General features: G+C 45.3%; 1 protein-coding gene across 1 annotated transcript in view; it reads left to right on the top strand.

Annotated features, from left to right (window-relative positions):
• Positions 1 to 599: 599 nt before the first annotated feature.
• The window catches only part of LOC116518009 (heterogeneous nuclear ribonucleoprotein C-like), a 29,977-nt gene continuing 14,457 nt past the window's right edge, over positions 600 to 16,119 (top strand). The window contains exon 1 of the mRNA XM_032231216.1: positions 600 to 672. Coding sequence (XP_032087107.1) covers positions 602 to 672 — 71 coding nt within the window. The 5' untranslated portion in view covers positions 600 to 601. The remainder of the gene's footprint in view (positions 673 to 16,119) is intronic.

Raw genomic sequence — 16,119 nt, 5'->3', positions numbered from 1 at the left:
TTCCCTTCTAAATTTTAGCTTCAACGTCTCTTCTTCATGTGGGTGACAAAAGGGTCATGAGCCTTGCTGATGCATTGGCTAGAATGCAGTATTGCAGGTTAATTCTGCCGACTGCCAGCAGTTCGATCCTGACTGGCTCAAGGTGATTCAGCCTTCCATCCCTCGGAGGTGGGTAGAATGAGGACCCCGAGATTGTTGGGGGCAAGAGGCTGACTCTGTAAACTGCTTTTAGAGAGGGCTGTAAAAGCCTATGAAGTGGTATATGAGTCTAAGTGCTATTGCTATTCTCCTCCTTCCTCTTCCTTCCTTTTCCTCCATGGTGGTACAAATTTAGAATGTAGTATTGCAGGCTGACTCTGCCCACAGTCTGCAGTTCAATCTGTTGATTCAGCCTTCCATCCCTTGGAGATGGGTAGAATGAGGACCCAGATTGTTGGGGGCAAGAGGCTGACTCTGTAAACTGCTTAGAGAGGGCTATAAAGCGGTATATAAGTCTAAGTGCTATTATTTTGCTAGAATTGGTCCTCTCCTGCTTGTGCTCTTGTTTGGCTCCGCTGTTTCTCCTTAGAAGCCAATTTTTTCTTTTTCTCTAGATATAAACATGGCCCAAGAGCCTAAATTGAGCCCATACCAGGCCTGTCAGAAGAGGCAGCACACCGCAAGCCTGTATCCGTGAGTCCATCCCATCACTGTCGTTCCCCTACCTCCCATTACTGTTCTCCCCAAACCTAACCTTTGGTTTTCTACATTAAATTGCTTGGAATGATTCTGTTAATCTCCAGATTGGCCCAAAGCCAGATAGGGCTGTAATCAAAATCGAATCTCCCTGGAGACTGAATTAAGAGAACCAAATTACATGTATATATATATATTTCAGAGATGAGCATGCAAATAAGCAAGTTAAGATTTTAGAGGTGAGAATTGCTTGAGGCACAGAACATCCAGTTCTCAACTTCATCGTCCCTTCTAACTGTGGAATCACTCCTTTCAGTATCTCTTGCCCGTTGTGCATTCATGTCCGCAACTGAGGCTGGATGGTGAAGGAAGAAGATGTAGCTTTCCCAAATGATCCTTGGTAGAAAGATAGCAGCAAATTTGGAAGCAGAGAAATGGGAGTTCAGGGCCAGATATATTTCTTTCTGTTCAACCTTCCATCTAGTACCTTAAGGACATGGGTGATTTCTCCTGGTCTCCTCACAACTACATTATGAGATTGGACAGGATGGTTAGTGACGTCTAATCCCCCAGTGAGTTTTAGGGCTAAATGAAGATTGGACTTCTCTCCAGCCAATCAATCTACCAACCAACCAACCATTAACCAACCAACTAATCAACCAATCAACCAACAACCAACCAACCAACCAATCAATCAACCAACCAACAACCAATCAACCACCAATCACCCAACCAACCAGCATATATTCTGGGAGTTAGTTTCACCGCAGCCAGTGTGATATGGCTTCTGAAGTTCTTGATGTGGCACAAATTGGAATGTGACTAAGAATAAACAGACAGAATCCAGCTGTTTACAGCTCTCATAATTCAATCTAACAACCTAGACAATAATGGGCAAGTATACCTCTGTGGTCACTTCTCCACAGACGTTTTCCACCACTCCTGAATCAATATTGCAACCGTTGTTACCAAGGCACCTGAACAGATTCTTTCTTACTCAGAAGTGGTACAGAAGATTAGCTATGAATGTAGTTTTATAACAGGGACATGTCATGTCGCTGGAGAAATAAATGAAGTCCAAAGAAGGAAAGGATGAGGTGCTATCCCAGGTTCACCGACAAAAGGGTGACCGACAAAAGCGCCCCCCACTAAACCGCGGTGACAAAACTGCGAGTTCTGAACCACGCCAATGAATGAGCACTGAATCGCACCGACAACAGCGTGCTGACAGAAGGGCGCTGTAAACCTAACCCTAACTCTAACCCTAACGCTAACCCTAACGCTAACCCTAACGCTAACCCTAACGCTAACCCTAACCCTAACGCTAACCCTACGCTAACCCTAAACCTAAACCTAACCCTAAACCTAACCCTAAACCTAACCCTTACCTTAACTTAAATTGCCCTTCTGTTAACGCGCTGTTGTAAATCGCCCTTCTGTCAACGCGCTGTTGTCGGCGCGTTGATGACGTTGCGGTTTTAGCGGCGTGGTTTTGTCGGCGCGCTTTTGTCGTGCGCGCTTTTGTTGGGTCACAGCTATCCCATTGCTCATCTATGTGTTCCTCTTTGGGAGCCTGATTGGTTATTGTAGAAGTCTCAACTTTTCAAGGATAATCGCAGGGAATTCTGCAAATGATGTGAGGATTTGGGAAGTGAAAGTGGCAGCTGCATAAAAGCATCCTCGGAGAGGGAAAATCTACTTCATTACATCCAACATTGATCTCCCACACCAGGACATTAAAGTTACATCTCTAACCTGAGCTAACTTAGATTAATATGGTCTTCCTCAATTTGGTGTCCTTCAATACATATTGGGATTACAATTCCTGGAGTTCTTGGCCTTTCTTGCTGTGAGTTTTGGGAGATGTTGTCTCCATACAATTCAAAGGCTGGATTGGATAAGGATGGATTAAATTCATGATGGATAACAATTTCCTACAGGGACCAGTTCAAAAATTGGCAGCTCTAGAAAGAAGAGAAACGCATCTGGGTGGCAAACTAGTGTTCAGAGCTAGTTTGGATCCATGATTACTTTTGGGGCTTAGTAACATAAAACAGATTTACTTAGCGGGGATCAAATGCTTGTAGGGCAGAGAAATCCTCCATTTTTCCCCTCTGGTCATTCTCATTCAATGGTGAAAAAAGTAAGCTTCTACATTTAGGCAAGAAAAACGAAATGCACAGGTACAGTATAGGTGGTACCTTGCTCAATAGTAGTAACTGTGAGAGGGATCTTGGAATCCTAGTGGACAACCATTTAAATATGAGCCAGCAATGTGCAGCAGCTGCCAAAAAAAGCCAACACAATTCTAGGATGCATAAACAGAGGAACAGAATCAAGATTACGTGAAGCGTTAATACCATTTTACAATGCCTTGGTAAGGCCACCCTTGAAATACAGCATTCAGTTTTGGTCACCATGATGTAGAAAAGATGTGGCGACTCTAGAAAGAGTGCAGAGAAGAGCAACAAAGATGATTAGAGGACTGGAGGCTAAAACATATGAAGACTGGTTGCTGGAATTGGATATGTCTGGTTTGATGAAAAGAAGGACTAGGGGAGACATGATAGCAGTCTTCCAATATCTCAGGGGTTGCCACAAAGAACAGGGAGTCAAACTATTTTCCACAGCGCCTGAAGGCAGGACAAGAAACAATGGAGAGAAACTAATCAAGGAGAGAAGCAACTTAAAACTAAGGAGAAATTTCCTGACAGTTAGAACAATTAATCAGTGGAACAACTTGCCTCCAGATGTTGTGAATTCTCCAACACTGGACATTTTAAAGATGATGTTGGATATCCATTTGTCTGAAGTGGTGTAAGGTTTCCTGCCTAAGCAGGGGGTTGGACTAGAAGACCTCCAAGGTCCCTTCCCAACTCTGTTATTCTATTCTATTCTATTCTATTCTATTCTATTCTACTCTATTCTACTCTATTCTACTCTATTCTACTCTATTCTACTCTATTCTACTCTATTCTACTCTATTCTACTCTACTCTATTCTATTATATTCTATTCACGTCGGCAAGAGAGAATTTCAAAGGAGAATAGATACCTTGGAGACATTCTCATGGATGATATATGATGCTTGTGCTTAATTAAGAACATGTGAATGTCCTACGTTTCATAGGGAAAGAAATAAGTAAAAAGGAGGTGAAATCCACAGTAATGGTGAAGAAGCTAGCTGTCCTAGAAACCAGGAGACTGTGTCCTATGCACCTCTTAGAAACCACCTTGATTAGCAATCAAAATTCTAGTTCTGATTGTGGTTGTACAGTAGAACCTCTGTTACGACCATACTTCATTCCATAACTTTGGTTGCAAACCGATTTGGTCATGAGTCATGACCCAAACCTAATTTTGGAAATTTGGTGCTTCCAAAAAAAATGGTGCGGAATGGGAAATTGGCTACCGGGGGTGGGGGTGGGGGGAGAGGAATGTGAATTTTTGGGTCAGAACCCGATTTGGCCATGGTCAGAAGCGTTCGTGACCAGCGGTTCTACTGTATGTCATAATCCTACTGTATATACTCGAGTATAAGCCTAGTTTTTCAGCCCACTTTTTGGGCTGAAAAAAGCCGCCTCGGCTTATACTCGAGTCAGTGAAAAATTTGCCCGAAATGGAGGAGAAAAAGGGGCGGGGCCATGCCGCTGGGTGACACTCGTGAATGGCCCAGTGCCCCTGTGAGTTTCCCCTCCCTCTGTGTCAGTTTGCCGCGCAGCGCGCATCGCACCATCCCCCCTCCTCACGTTCTAAGTAATGCAGGGCTGTCTTACGATTCCCCTTCCTCCCCCTCCTGCCGCTCTGCAACGATGTCCCACCTCCTCCTTGTTATGGCAAGCAGCCACATAGCGATGTCCCACCTCCTCTGGTACAGTGATCCAATGATAGGAATCACTGTGCCGTGTGTCATAGGAGGCGGGACATCGCTCCCGCGGCTGCACGGGACATCATCATCACAGCGGGACATCAGCATCATGAGGTGAGTGAAGTATTTCATTGAATACACCGCTAGTTTACTGTTTTTCTTTGAAATAAATATTCAAAAACATTATTGGTATCTATTTTTATTTTTTAAATTTACCGGTAGCTGCTGCATTTCCCACCCTAGGCTTATACTCGAGTCAATAACTTTTCCAGTTTTTTGTGGTAAAATTAGGTGCCTCGGCTTATATTCGGGTCGGCCTATACTCGAGTATATACGGTATTTTCTTTTTGCTTTTGAGCGCTGCTAGGGAAAGCATGCAAGCTGTTTTTGAGTAGAGAAGATCAAAGTAGGAAGTTGTGTGTTGTACTGTGATATTGACTAGATTGATTATGTGTATATTGATGATTATGTATCCTAGCCCCAGCCCTTACCTACCTACCTACCTACCTACAGTGGTGGGTTTCAAAATTTTTGGAACTACTCTGTGGGTGTGGCATCCCTTGTGGGAGTGGCTTGCCAGCCATGTGTTTCTTTCTTTCTTTCTTTCTTTCTTTCTTTTTTCTTTCTTTCTTTCTTTCTTTTTTCTTTCTTTCTTTCTTTCTTTCTCTTTCTCTCTCTCTCTTTCCTCTTTCCTTCCTTTTGTCTCTCTGTTCCTTTTTTCTTTTTTTCTTTCATCTCTCTCTCACTCTTTTTCTTTCTTTTTTCTTTTTTTCTTTATTTATTTCTTCCTTTCTTTCTCTTTCTCTCTCTGTGTCAGTCTGTCTGTCTCTGTGTGTGGGGGTGGGGCAGTGGTGGGTTTCAAAAAAGTTTGGAACCTCTTCTGTAGGTGTGGCCTGCTTTTCGGGTCCACTGGTGGAACCTCTTCTAACTGATCCGGTAGATTTGATGAACCGGTTCTACCGAATAGGTACGAACTGGTAGGAACCCACCTCTGCTACCTACCTACCTACCTACCTACCTACCTACCTACCTACCTACCTACCTACCTACCTACCTAATCCATCCATCCATCCATCCATCCATCCATCCATCCATCCATCCATCCATCCATCCATCCATCCATCTATCTATCTATCTATCTATCTATCTATCTATCTATCTATCTATCTATCATATCCCTCCCCCTCCCCCTCCCCTCTCTCTCATACACACACACATTATTCCTTGTGACCACATAGATAGATAGATTTATATCAGGACAATTTCCCCATGAAATTGACCAGAAGCGATGCTGAAATGGACTAGATCAAGATTTCAGAGAGGTTAGTTTGTGAAGTTGACTGGAAAATAGACAAAGCATCAAAGGGAACAATGGAAGAATGAAGGCCAGAAAATGGAAGAATGAAGGCCAGAAAAATAGCAGTCTTTTTTTTAAAAAAAAGCTACATCACAAAGGCAGGAAATAAGAATGGGATGTTTCAAAAGCTCAACTGAAAATAGAAAAGAAAATGACACAACAACTGGATCGAAAGCAGTGAGACTGAAACCTTCACCTCCCACACTTATGAGTGGTGTGTCTAGCTTGTGTCCTAAACACAGCAGACCTCGTGTTGTGCTCTTTGTCTTGCGCCTACTGAGCTGTGACCTTTTTTTTGGAAACTAACACCATTAGAGTGTTGCACATAATTTGAACAAGCTCCCCAATGTTGGTCCAGCTTGGCTTTGCATCTTTTAGGTCACTTCAGCAAGCAACGCAGTTGATGGCCAACGGAGTCCTCCATCACCCAAGAATATTCACTGACTAATGGAGAATGTGAAAGTGTCAGAGCCACAAAGAATCACCCGGTGGTGGTTCAACCTTGAATTCCATCTGTTGGGATTCTGGGCTCTTGAAAGGCTTAAAGGGCTCCATTTAGGTTTGTATTTGTATTTATTAGTTTTGTATGCCGCCCACTCTCGGAAGACTCCGGGCGGCTTACAATAAAAAAGGGAGGGGGAATATATAAGACAATACAACAATTTAAAATTACAGCAACATTCATAACTTAAAGTGGGGCTGGATACTTCAACAGCCCCAGGCCTGCCGGAACAGCCAGCTTTAAAGGCCGGAAGGGTAGTGAGGGTCCGGATCTCAACGAGAAGATCGTTCCAGAGGGCCGGAGCTGCAACAGAGAAGGCCCTCCCCCGGGGGGTCGCCAGCCGACATTGGCTGGCAGATGGAATCCGGAGAAGGCCTAATCTGTGCGATCTAATCGGTGTAAGGGAGGTAATTGGCAGGAGGCGGTCTCTCAGGTAGCCAGGTCCAATGCCATGTAGGGCTTTAAAAGTAACGACTAGCACCTTGAAGCGTGTCCGGAGACCAATGGGCAGCCAGTGCAGCTCCTGGAGGATAGGTGTAACGTGGGTGTACCTAAGTACACCCACAATCGCTCGCGCGGCTGCATTCTGAACTAACTGAAGTCTTCGAACACTCTTCAAGGTTCATTGTACATTTTGATGCTTTTTAGTCTAATACAGGGATGTCCAATCTTGACAACCAGAAGACCTGTGGACTTCAAACTCCCAGCATTCCCCATCTAGCACATGCTGAGCGGGGAATTCTGGGAGTTGAAGTCCACCCGTTTTAAAATTGCCAACGCTGGACACCTTCGGTCTAATAGGATACTTTCTCACTATCTCTGGAATTTCCCAATCATTGAAACTTTTGTCTTGGGTATTCCACTGGGACAAGAAACACAAGTCATGAACTTTTGGAGCTCATCAAATGCTATCAAGGGTGCACAGCATTTTGTAATAATTAATTATAGCAGACAAGGTAGGAAGGTGCAAAAATGGCATGGCAGGCATTGAGAATTATAATAATATTAAGCTTTTAAGTTGAGTGATATTAGAGCATGGTGCTAAAGGGTTGGCTAGGAATGAAATTTGGGTGGCTGAATTTGAGTCATTGATTGTCTCTTAGACTAATCTGTGTTCAGGGCTGTTGCAGTGTTCCAAATTAATGGATTTTGAAGCCCTCAGAGAAAAAAGCAGGGTAGAAATGCAATGAATAAATAATTCATATCAAAGGACAGGATCAGCAGAAGAGCTGAGCTAGTAAAACTCACGTGAAGTATTAGTAAAAAGATAAAGATAAAAGTTCCTCTTGCACATATGTGCTATTCGTTCCCAACTCTAGGGGGCGGTGCTCATCTCTATTTCAAAGCCGAACAGCCAGCCTTGCCCGAAGATGTCTCTGTAGTCATGTGGCTGGCATGACTAAATGCAGAAGGAGCATGGAAAGCTGTTACCTTCCCACCAAAGGTGGTTCCTATTTTTCTACTCGCATTTTTACGTGCTTTCGAACTGCTAGGTTGGCAGAAGCTGGGACAAGTAACGGGAGCTCACTCCGTTACGCGGCGCTAGGGATTCGAACCACTGAACTGTCAACTGTTTTGATCGAAAAGCTCAGCGTCTTAGCCACTGAGCCATCGGATCCCTTGAAGTATTAGTACTGCTCCAGAGGTGGGTTCTTACCAGTTCGCACCTATTCGGTAGAACCGGTTCGTCAAATCTACCGAACCGGTTAGAAGAGGTTTCACCAATGGACCCGGAAAGCAGGCCACACCTACAGAAGAGGTTCCAAATTTTTTTGAAACCCACCACTGGTCCTTGGATAGGATTATTCTACACTATCATGCTCATATTTATAAAACTCAGTGCCTCTGTGAAAGGTAAGGATGACTACTGTGTTTGTGGTGCAATCAGAACATTGCGTGTGTTGAAGTTGTTTTAACGCAAACCAAAGATGCCTTTGAAAAACAAGTTTACATCATATTCTTATGCATGCCAGTGCTGTGTGTGAGGTAATTTAAGGTGGTTGTGACAAGTGTCGTCGGCATCTTCATATCTGGTCACATGGGTGGCAAGCCACTCCCACAAAGGAGGCCACACCCATAGAGTAGGTTCGAACGATTTTTGAAACCCACCACTGTACTGCTCTTTATAAAACCTTAATAAGAGCACACCTGGAATACTGCATCCAGTTTTGGTCATCGCGTTACAAAAAAGATGTTGAGACTTTGGGGAAAGGGCTGAGAAGAGCAGCTAGGATGATTAAAGGCCTGGAGATGAAACGTATGAAGAACGGTTGCAGGAACTGGGTATGGCTAGTCTAATGAAAAGAAGGACTAGGGGTGACATGATAGCAGTCTTCCAGTATTTGAGGGGCTGCCACAAAGAAGAGGGAGGGCAAGACAAGAAGCAATGGGTGGAAACTAACCATTGATGGAGGGAGAGAGGCAAACTGGAATTAAGGAGAAACTTTCAATCAGTGAGAACAATTAACCAAATTAACCAATTAACCAAAAGTTGTAGGTGCTTCATCACTGAAGATTTTAAGAAGAAATTGGACAGCCACTGGTCTGAAATGGTAGGGTCTCCTGTTTGAGTAGGGGATTGGACTAGAAGACCTCCAAGGCCCCTTCCTATTCTCATTGACATGGTATAGATCAGTGTTTCTCAACCTTGGCAACTTGAAGATGTCCGGACTTCAACTGCCAGAATTCCCCAGCCAGCATTCGCTGGCTGGGGAATTCTGGGAGTTGAAGTCCGGACATCTTCAAGTTGCTAAGGTTGAGAAACACTGGTATAGATTGCATTAAGGAAGCCTCCATTCCTGTTTCAGCTTCAATCGTATAAAACTTGTCAACCCTGGATAAAAAAACCTCCACTTTCATGCTAAATAAAATATTGGCCCGTCAGCAAGAAGACAATTTTCTCTGGCAGCCGGTTTGCTTTCCGAAATGGCCGCAGATAAAAAGAGCAAGCTCTGTGATCTTTTATCACACGTAGTTTTCCTCCTCCGGTTTGATCCACTTAAGGGACTCCTTTTCGCTGCCAATAAAAGAGATTAGAAGGGAGCTGACGGAAGAGATTGGGGGCTTGGATGAGGCTTATCTGTTTATCTTTATTTATTTAGGGCTGGGGAGGTAAATGACTCGGTTGCAAACAGTATTTCAGTGGGAAGTCAATAGAGCCGAGGTGGCGCAGTGGTTAAATGCAGCACTGCAGGCTACTTCAGCTGACTGCAGCTCTGCAGTTCGGCGGTTCAAATCTCACCGGCTCAGGGTTGACTCAGCCTTCCATCCTTCTGAGGTGGGTAAAATGAGGACCCGGATTGTTGTTGGGGGCAATATGCTGACTCTGTAAACCGTTTAGAGAGGGCTGAAAGCCCTATGAAGCAGTATATAAATCTAACTGCTATTGCTATTGCTATGTTTTAAAAAAAGTGTGTGTGGGGGGGAAGAGAATGCAGTTGCTGGATTCTAGTGCAGTGATAGCTAATCTTTTGGTTGTCACATGTCGAATAATGCAATGTGCTTGCAACACCCTCCCCGTGCTCTGCCGCATTGCGCATGTGCCCGCGTTCCCCTGTTCCCCCTGTTTTGGCCCTGGAAGGCCTCTTGCACCAACCTGGAAGCCAAAATGGGACTCAGGGGCCCACGCATCCCCCCCATGCCCTATTTTGGGCCTAGGAGGCCTCCTGCACCAACCTGGAAACCAAAACACGACCCCAGGGGATGCTGTGTGAGCCCCCCAAATGCCCCACCCCTGCATGCGTGCGTGTGTCCCCCGCTGTGCCTCACCGCCTGTGCATGCGTGGCAGATACCCGAAGACCAGCTGGCTGGTGGGAGGCGCATGTGCTTGCATGGGGAAGCTGGGCTGGGGCGACGGCTGATGTGCCTGCAGAGAAGGTTCTACGGGCCACCTGTGGCACACATGCCATAGGTTGGCCATCGTGGTTCTAGTGGAATCTGGGAATCATTTGCTAGGAGAAACCGTGGGCTGATCTCTCAACGCCAAGGGACGCAGCTGGTGCATTGAATCTGTTTCTAAAAAAGAGACCTGGGCAAAGCAGAATGGAAACAAGGTACAACGATTCCCAACCTCAGCACCTTTAAGATATCTGGATTTCAACTCCCAGCTGGCTGGGGACTTCTGGGAGTTGAAGTCTACACATCTTAAAACTGCTAAGGTAGGGATGAAATCAACTTATCTTTGTTACTGGATTGGTAGCAATGTGAGCGTGCGCAGGACCTTCCGTGTATGCGCAGAGCATCAAAACAGGACAAGCCTGTTACCAAGTGCGCTTGCAAAAATAAGTAGAACAGCAAGGGGGGAAATCCGCTGTGTCAAATGATTTAGATTATCACGAAAGCAGGAAATCCGATGATTCTAGCTAATACTCTGTTTCCCTGAAAACAAGACCTCCCCGGATAATAAGCCCAATTGGACTTTTGAGCGCATGCGCTAAAATAAGCCCTCCCCTGGAAATAAGCCCTCCCTGAAAATATTGCAACACAGCAGCAGCCATGAGGTGATCACGCTCGCCGCCTCCTGCACCTCAAAAATGATAAGACCTCCCTGAAAATAAGGCAAGTGCTTATTTCGGGGGTCAAAAGAAAATAAGATCCTGTCTTTTTTGCGGGGAAACATGGTATAAATTGCACATCACAGTTGATCCTCGGAAATACCAGATCGCCTGAACTGGTAGCATTATTATTATTATTTTTTGCTACTGGTTTGGGCGAACTGGCCCGAGCCAGTAGCATTTCACCCCCTGTGCTAAGGTTAAGAAACACTGGGCCAACAGCATCATGGGCAGCTGGCAGCCCTTCCAGGTTAGACTTTGGATACAATTCAGATGACCAGATTTTCGTGACACTTTTGATCACAAAAGAACAAATGGATTGTTGCCCTGCGTTCAGTATAAGCAAGCGTGAAACTAGCCAAGCTTAGGGGGTGATCTGAATTAACTCACAAAGGTAAGTTTAGTCCAGTGGTCCCCTACCATTTGGGCACCAGAGGCCGATTCCGTGGTGAGAAGTTTTTGCGTGGACCGGAGGGGGACACGGTTTCACTATTGCTGCCTGCATCCCACGGATGGGGCTCCGCTTCTTTGCGTGGCCCAGTTTCTGACCCCTAGTTTTGTCTACCTGGCTAAGTAGGTTGTGTGAATACAGTCAGAGCCTCTTAGAAATTGCACACTAACATGAATTTAAACGAGGCTGCAGGGAGGTGGTTGCTCGGGATCCCCAAAATCTGGGGGAATGTAGAAAGAACCCCCCCATTCCTTGATTGTAAGATATACACATGGGGATGTGGTGGTTCAGTGGCTAAGACGCTGGGCTTGTCGATCAGAAAAGTCGACAGTTCGGCGGTTCGAATCCCTAGCGCCGCATAATGGAGTAGGCTCCCGTTACTTCTCCCAGCTTCTGCCAACCTAGCAATTTGAAAGGATTCACCCACAAAACCGCGCTCGACTAAACCGCGCCTGACTAAACCGCATCGCTGATGTCATCAACAGGGCGACAACAGCGCGGAGACAGAAGCACGCTGTAAACCCTAAACCTAAAATTAACCCCTAAACCTAAACCTAACCCCTAAACCTAAACCTAACCCCCCTAAACCTAATCCTAAACCTAACCCTAAACCTAACCCTAACCCTAACCCTTAACCTAACCCTTACCTTAAGTTGAATCGGCTTGCTTTCAAAGCGCTATTTAAAGCGCCCTTCTTTCTCCGTGCTCGCTGTTGTCGCCCTGTTGATGATGTCAGCGACGCGGTTTAATCGGGCCCGGTTTAGTCGAGCGCGGTTTTGACGGGTCACGATTTGAAAGCATATAAAAATGCAAGTCGAAAAAATAGGAACCACCTTTGGGGGGAAGGTAACAGTGTTCCATGCACCTTCGGCGTTTAGTCATGCCGGCCACATGACCACGGAGACGTCTTCGGACAGCGCTGGCTCCTCGGCTTTGAAACAGAGATGGGCACCGCCCTTTAGAGTTGGAAACGACTAGCACTAGGGGTGGGTTCCGGATTCTTTTACTGTCAGTTCGCTCATGGATGTGCTTCAGGTGCACATGCGCACTTGATGCACACTACAAGTGCATGCACAGAAGCAAAAAACAAGATTGTGGCGCCTACGGTGCTGCTGAAAAAACCAGTTTGGGCGTGTGCACCGCCGAGTTATTACCTATTTGGCCGAACCGCTCCAAACCGGGAGGAATCCACCTCTGACTAGCACATATGTGCAAGGAAACCTTTACCTTTAAGATATACACAAAGCTGAAACCTAGGTGCCTTTGGGAGAACATGTCAAGCAGGTCTCATTTCAGTTACAAATTGGTCCCTCTGGACCAGTGCAGCAGCCAACAGATGGAAGCTTGGAAAACAAAAGGCCTTAACAAAGAACCCAAAAATAACTTCCTGGGGAAAACAATAGCTTCTCTGCACAGCCTTTCTGGAATTCCTGGCTTGGTCCATCCTCATAGCTGCCAGCAGGCTGCCTCTCTGTGCCTTTAAAAGGAGGAGGGTTGTTTTTATTAGCCATCCTGAGTGGTTTGTAAATCTCTCCTGGATGCCAGACTCGCTTTCTGCTCCATTTCAGGGTTAGACATCCTGGGAATTGGCACCCCCCCCCCCCTGCTTTCGGGTCTCTGGGTATGGCATGAGTTGGCACCATTTGGTCTGGAGGAGCGGTGTGCCACTCTGAGGATTGAAAGAGGTGAAGAACACAAAGAGAGGGGGAAGAAAGCCTCAAAGCATATCCAGAAATACTCTCTCTAGAATTTATAGAATTACAGAAAAACAGAGTTATAATAGCAATAGCAATAGCAGTTAGACTTATATACCGCTTCATAGGGCCTTCAGCCCTCTCTAAGCGGTTTACAGAGTCAGCATATCACCCCCACAGTCTGGGTCCTCATTTCACCCACTTCGGAAGGATGGAAGGCTGACTCAACCTTGAGCCAGTGAGATTAGAACCGCTGAATTGCAGATAACAGTCAGCTGAAGTGGCCTGCAGTACCGCACCCTAACCACTGCGCGACCTCAGCTCTATAACGGACCTTGGAGGTCTTCTAGTCCAACTCCTTGCTCAAGCAGGAGACCATATACCATAGTCCTTCACATTACACCATTATGGACCAATGGCTGTCCAATCTCTTCTTGAAAACCTCCAGTGATTAAGCCCTCACAACTTCTGGAGGCAAGTCATTCGGATGATCAATTGTTCTCACCGTCAGGAAATTTCTCCTTAGTTCTAGGTTGATTCTTTCCTTGATAAGTTTCCACCTGCCGCTCCTTGTCCTGCCCTCAGGTGCTTTGATAAATACCTCTTCTTTCTGACAGTCTCTCAAATACAGAAGTACCTTGGTACTCAGCTGCTTTGAAACTCATCAGATTTGCTACTCCATGTATTTTGTTGCGAAAAGTTTGTCCCGGTACTCGTCGTTTGTTTAGTATTCACGGCACAAGGTAAAACCTGTCGGTGTCGGCTGCTTTATGACTTACTACATTATTTTTTATAGGAAGAATTCGTTTGGTACTCATCACGCCTTCCGGAACCAATTAACAATGAGTCCAAGGTACCACTCTATTAGAAGCCTGCTATCATGTCTTAATTTATTATTTCATAATTTATATGGCACCAGCATCTCCAAATGAAAGCCTGGCCTGGCCCAGCAGATGTCCTCTTCCAGTTTAGAGGCCCTGTTGATCAACTTCAAATGCTCCAAATGATGACTTCTCTGCTTGTTTGCAACACTGAAAACCCGTGACCCGTCAAAACCGGGGTCCACAAAAGCACGATCGACGAAAGCGCGCATTTGACGTCATCACAGCGCGACGAAAAAAATTAAAAATTGAAATAAAAATTAAATTAAAGCAAGCCGATTCACATAAAGGTAAGGGTTAGGGTTAGGGTTAGGGTTAGGGTTAGGTTAAGGGTTAGGGTTAGGTTTAGAGCGTTAGGGTTACGTTTAGTGTTAGGTTAAGGGTTAGCGTTAGGTTTAGCGTTACGTTAACGGTTAGGTTTAGGGTTAGATTTAGGGTTAGGTTAAGGGTTAGGTTTAGGGTTAGGTTTAGGGTTAGGTTTGGGGGGGTTAGGGTAAGGTTTTCGCTTTATTTTTTCGCTTTATGTTTTCGTCGCGCTGTGATGACGTCAAATGCGCGCTTTCGTCGACCGCGATTTTGTCGTCCGCGGTTTTATGGTGGAACCTGAAAACCTGGTGCAGCTGTTCTTCCAGGAATGGCATGGAGCTCTCTGCTCTGTCTGAGCCAGAAAACTGCAGCTGTGGAAAAAAATCACCTTCCCAGGAATTAAAGAGAAACTTCCTAACAGTGAGGACAATTAACCAGTGGAAGAGCTTGCCTTCAGAAGTTGTGGGTGCTCCATCAGTGGAAGGTTTTTAAGAAGAGACTGGACAGTCACTTGTTTGAGATGGTATAAGGTCTCCTGTTTGAGCAGGGGGCTGGACTAGAAGACCTCCAAGGTTCCTTCCAGCTCTATCCTGATTGATCCAAACGCCTCTGTGAGTTATTGAGAAGTGTTGCCTATTAGTAGAAGAGTTGCAAATCAAGCTTTTGTGCTTTCACCAAGTACTTTCCATTTCAACTTTCAATTTTCAGGCTAAAAACCTATTTTTGTATTGTTTCACTGAAATGTGTAGCCAACGGCCACATTATCAGGCGTCAGGTAGCATGTGCATTTAGTACATTATTATTATAGCAATATTCACATTCTGCATTCATTCCCTGGTGCAATCACAGCGTATAGTGCTGGCAATAATACATCCTGAAGTAGACTATTAGTTCTACTCGCTCAGCGTGCTCCCTCTTAGTTTCTCGCAGAGTGCCCAAGTGGATGGCTCTAAAAACCACTGTTTGCAAAAGTCTGCCACATCTGCATAATCACGGAGGTTTCTTCTGTTCAAATACGATCTCTAAAGTACTCTTCAATTGCTGTTGCTCCCTGGACCATGCAGAAAACAAGCAAAAGAGCAGGGGAAACAAGGGGAAATGGCATATCAAAACCGAAACATGCATATTTATGATAGGTAGGGTTCCTTCCCAGAACTGCAGGGCCATTTTCTCTCCTGCTTCTAGGAAGAGAAAAAAAACCAAAGGAAGAAGTGGAAAACTGGAAAGGTGAATTCCACAATTGTGGCTAAGAGTTGAGGCTTCCGACTCACGATACATAAGAGGACCCAAGCTAGTTTCTTTTCCTCTTGAATTTTGAAGAGGTTTAGAAGCGTTCCTCATTCATCTTCTTCTTCCTAGTGCAGGGTCCGCTTTTCGGATCATTGAACGCCATTTTGCATGATCAGCTGCATCTCCAAGGTGCAGGCCCATGGCTTGCATTGTCATGATGTAGAAAAGATGTGGAGACTCTAGAAAGAGTGCAGAGAAGAGCAACAAAGATGATTAGGGGACTGGAGGCTAAAACATATGAAGAACAATTGCAGGAACTGGGTATGTCTTGTTTAATGAAAAGAAGGACTAGGGGAGACATGATAGCAGTCTTCTGATATCTCAGGGGTTGCCACAAAGAAGAGGGAGTCAAGCTCTTCTCCAAAGCACCTAAGGGTGGAAAGTTCCCATACACGTGCAAAGGTAGCAGAATCACTGAATTGGCAGCAGACTTCAGAGGATTTCACTGCTGGAGCTGTGGTGGCGCAGTGGTTAGAGTGCAGTACTGAAGGCTACTTTTGCTGCCTGCCGGCTGCCTGCAATTTGCCAGTTTGAGCCTCACC

Source organism: Thamnophis elegans, chromosome 14 (genome assembly GCF_009769535.1).
Source record: "Thamnophis elegans isolate rThaEle1 chromosome 14, rThaEle1.pri, whole genome shotgun sequence".
NCBI classification, from domain to species: domain Eukaryota; kingdom Metazoa; phylum Chordata; class Lepidosauria; order Squamata; family Colubridae; genus Thamnophis; species Thamnophis elegans.
Note: the sequence above shows the minus strand (reverse complement) of the source record. Positions and strands in the feature narration are given on the sequence as shown.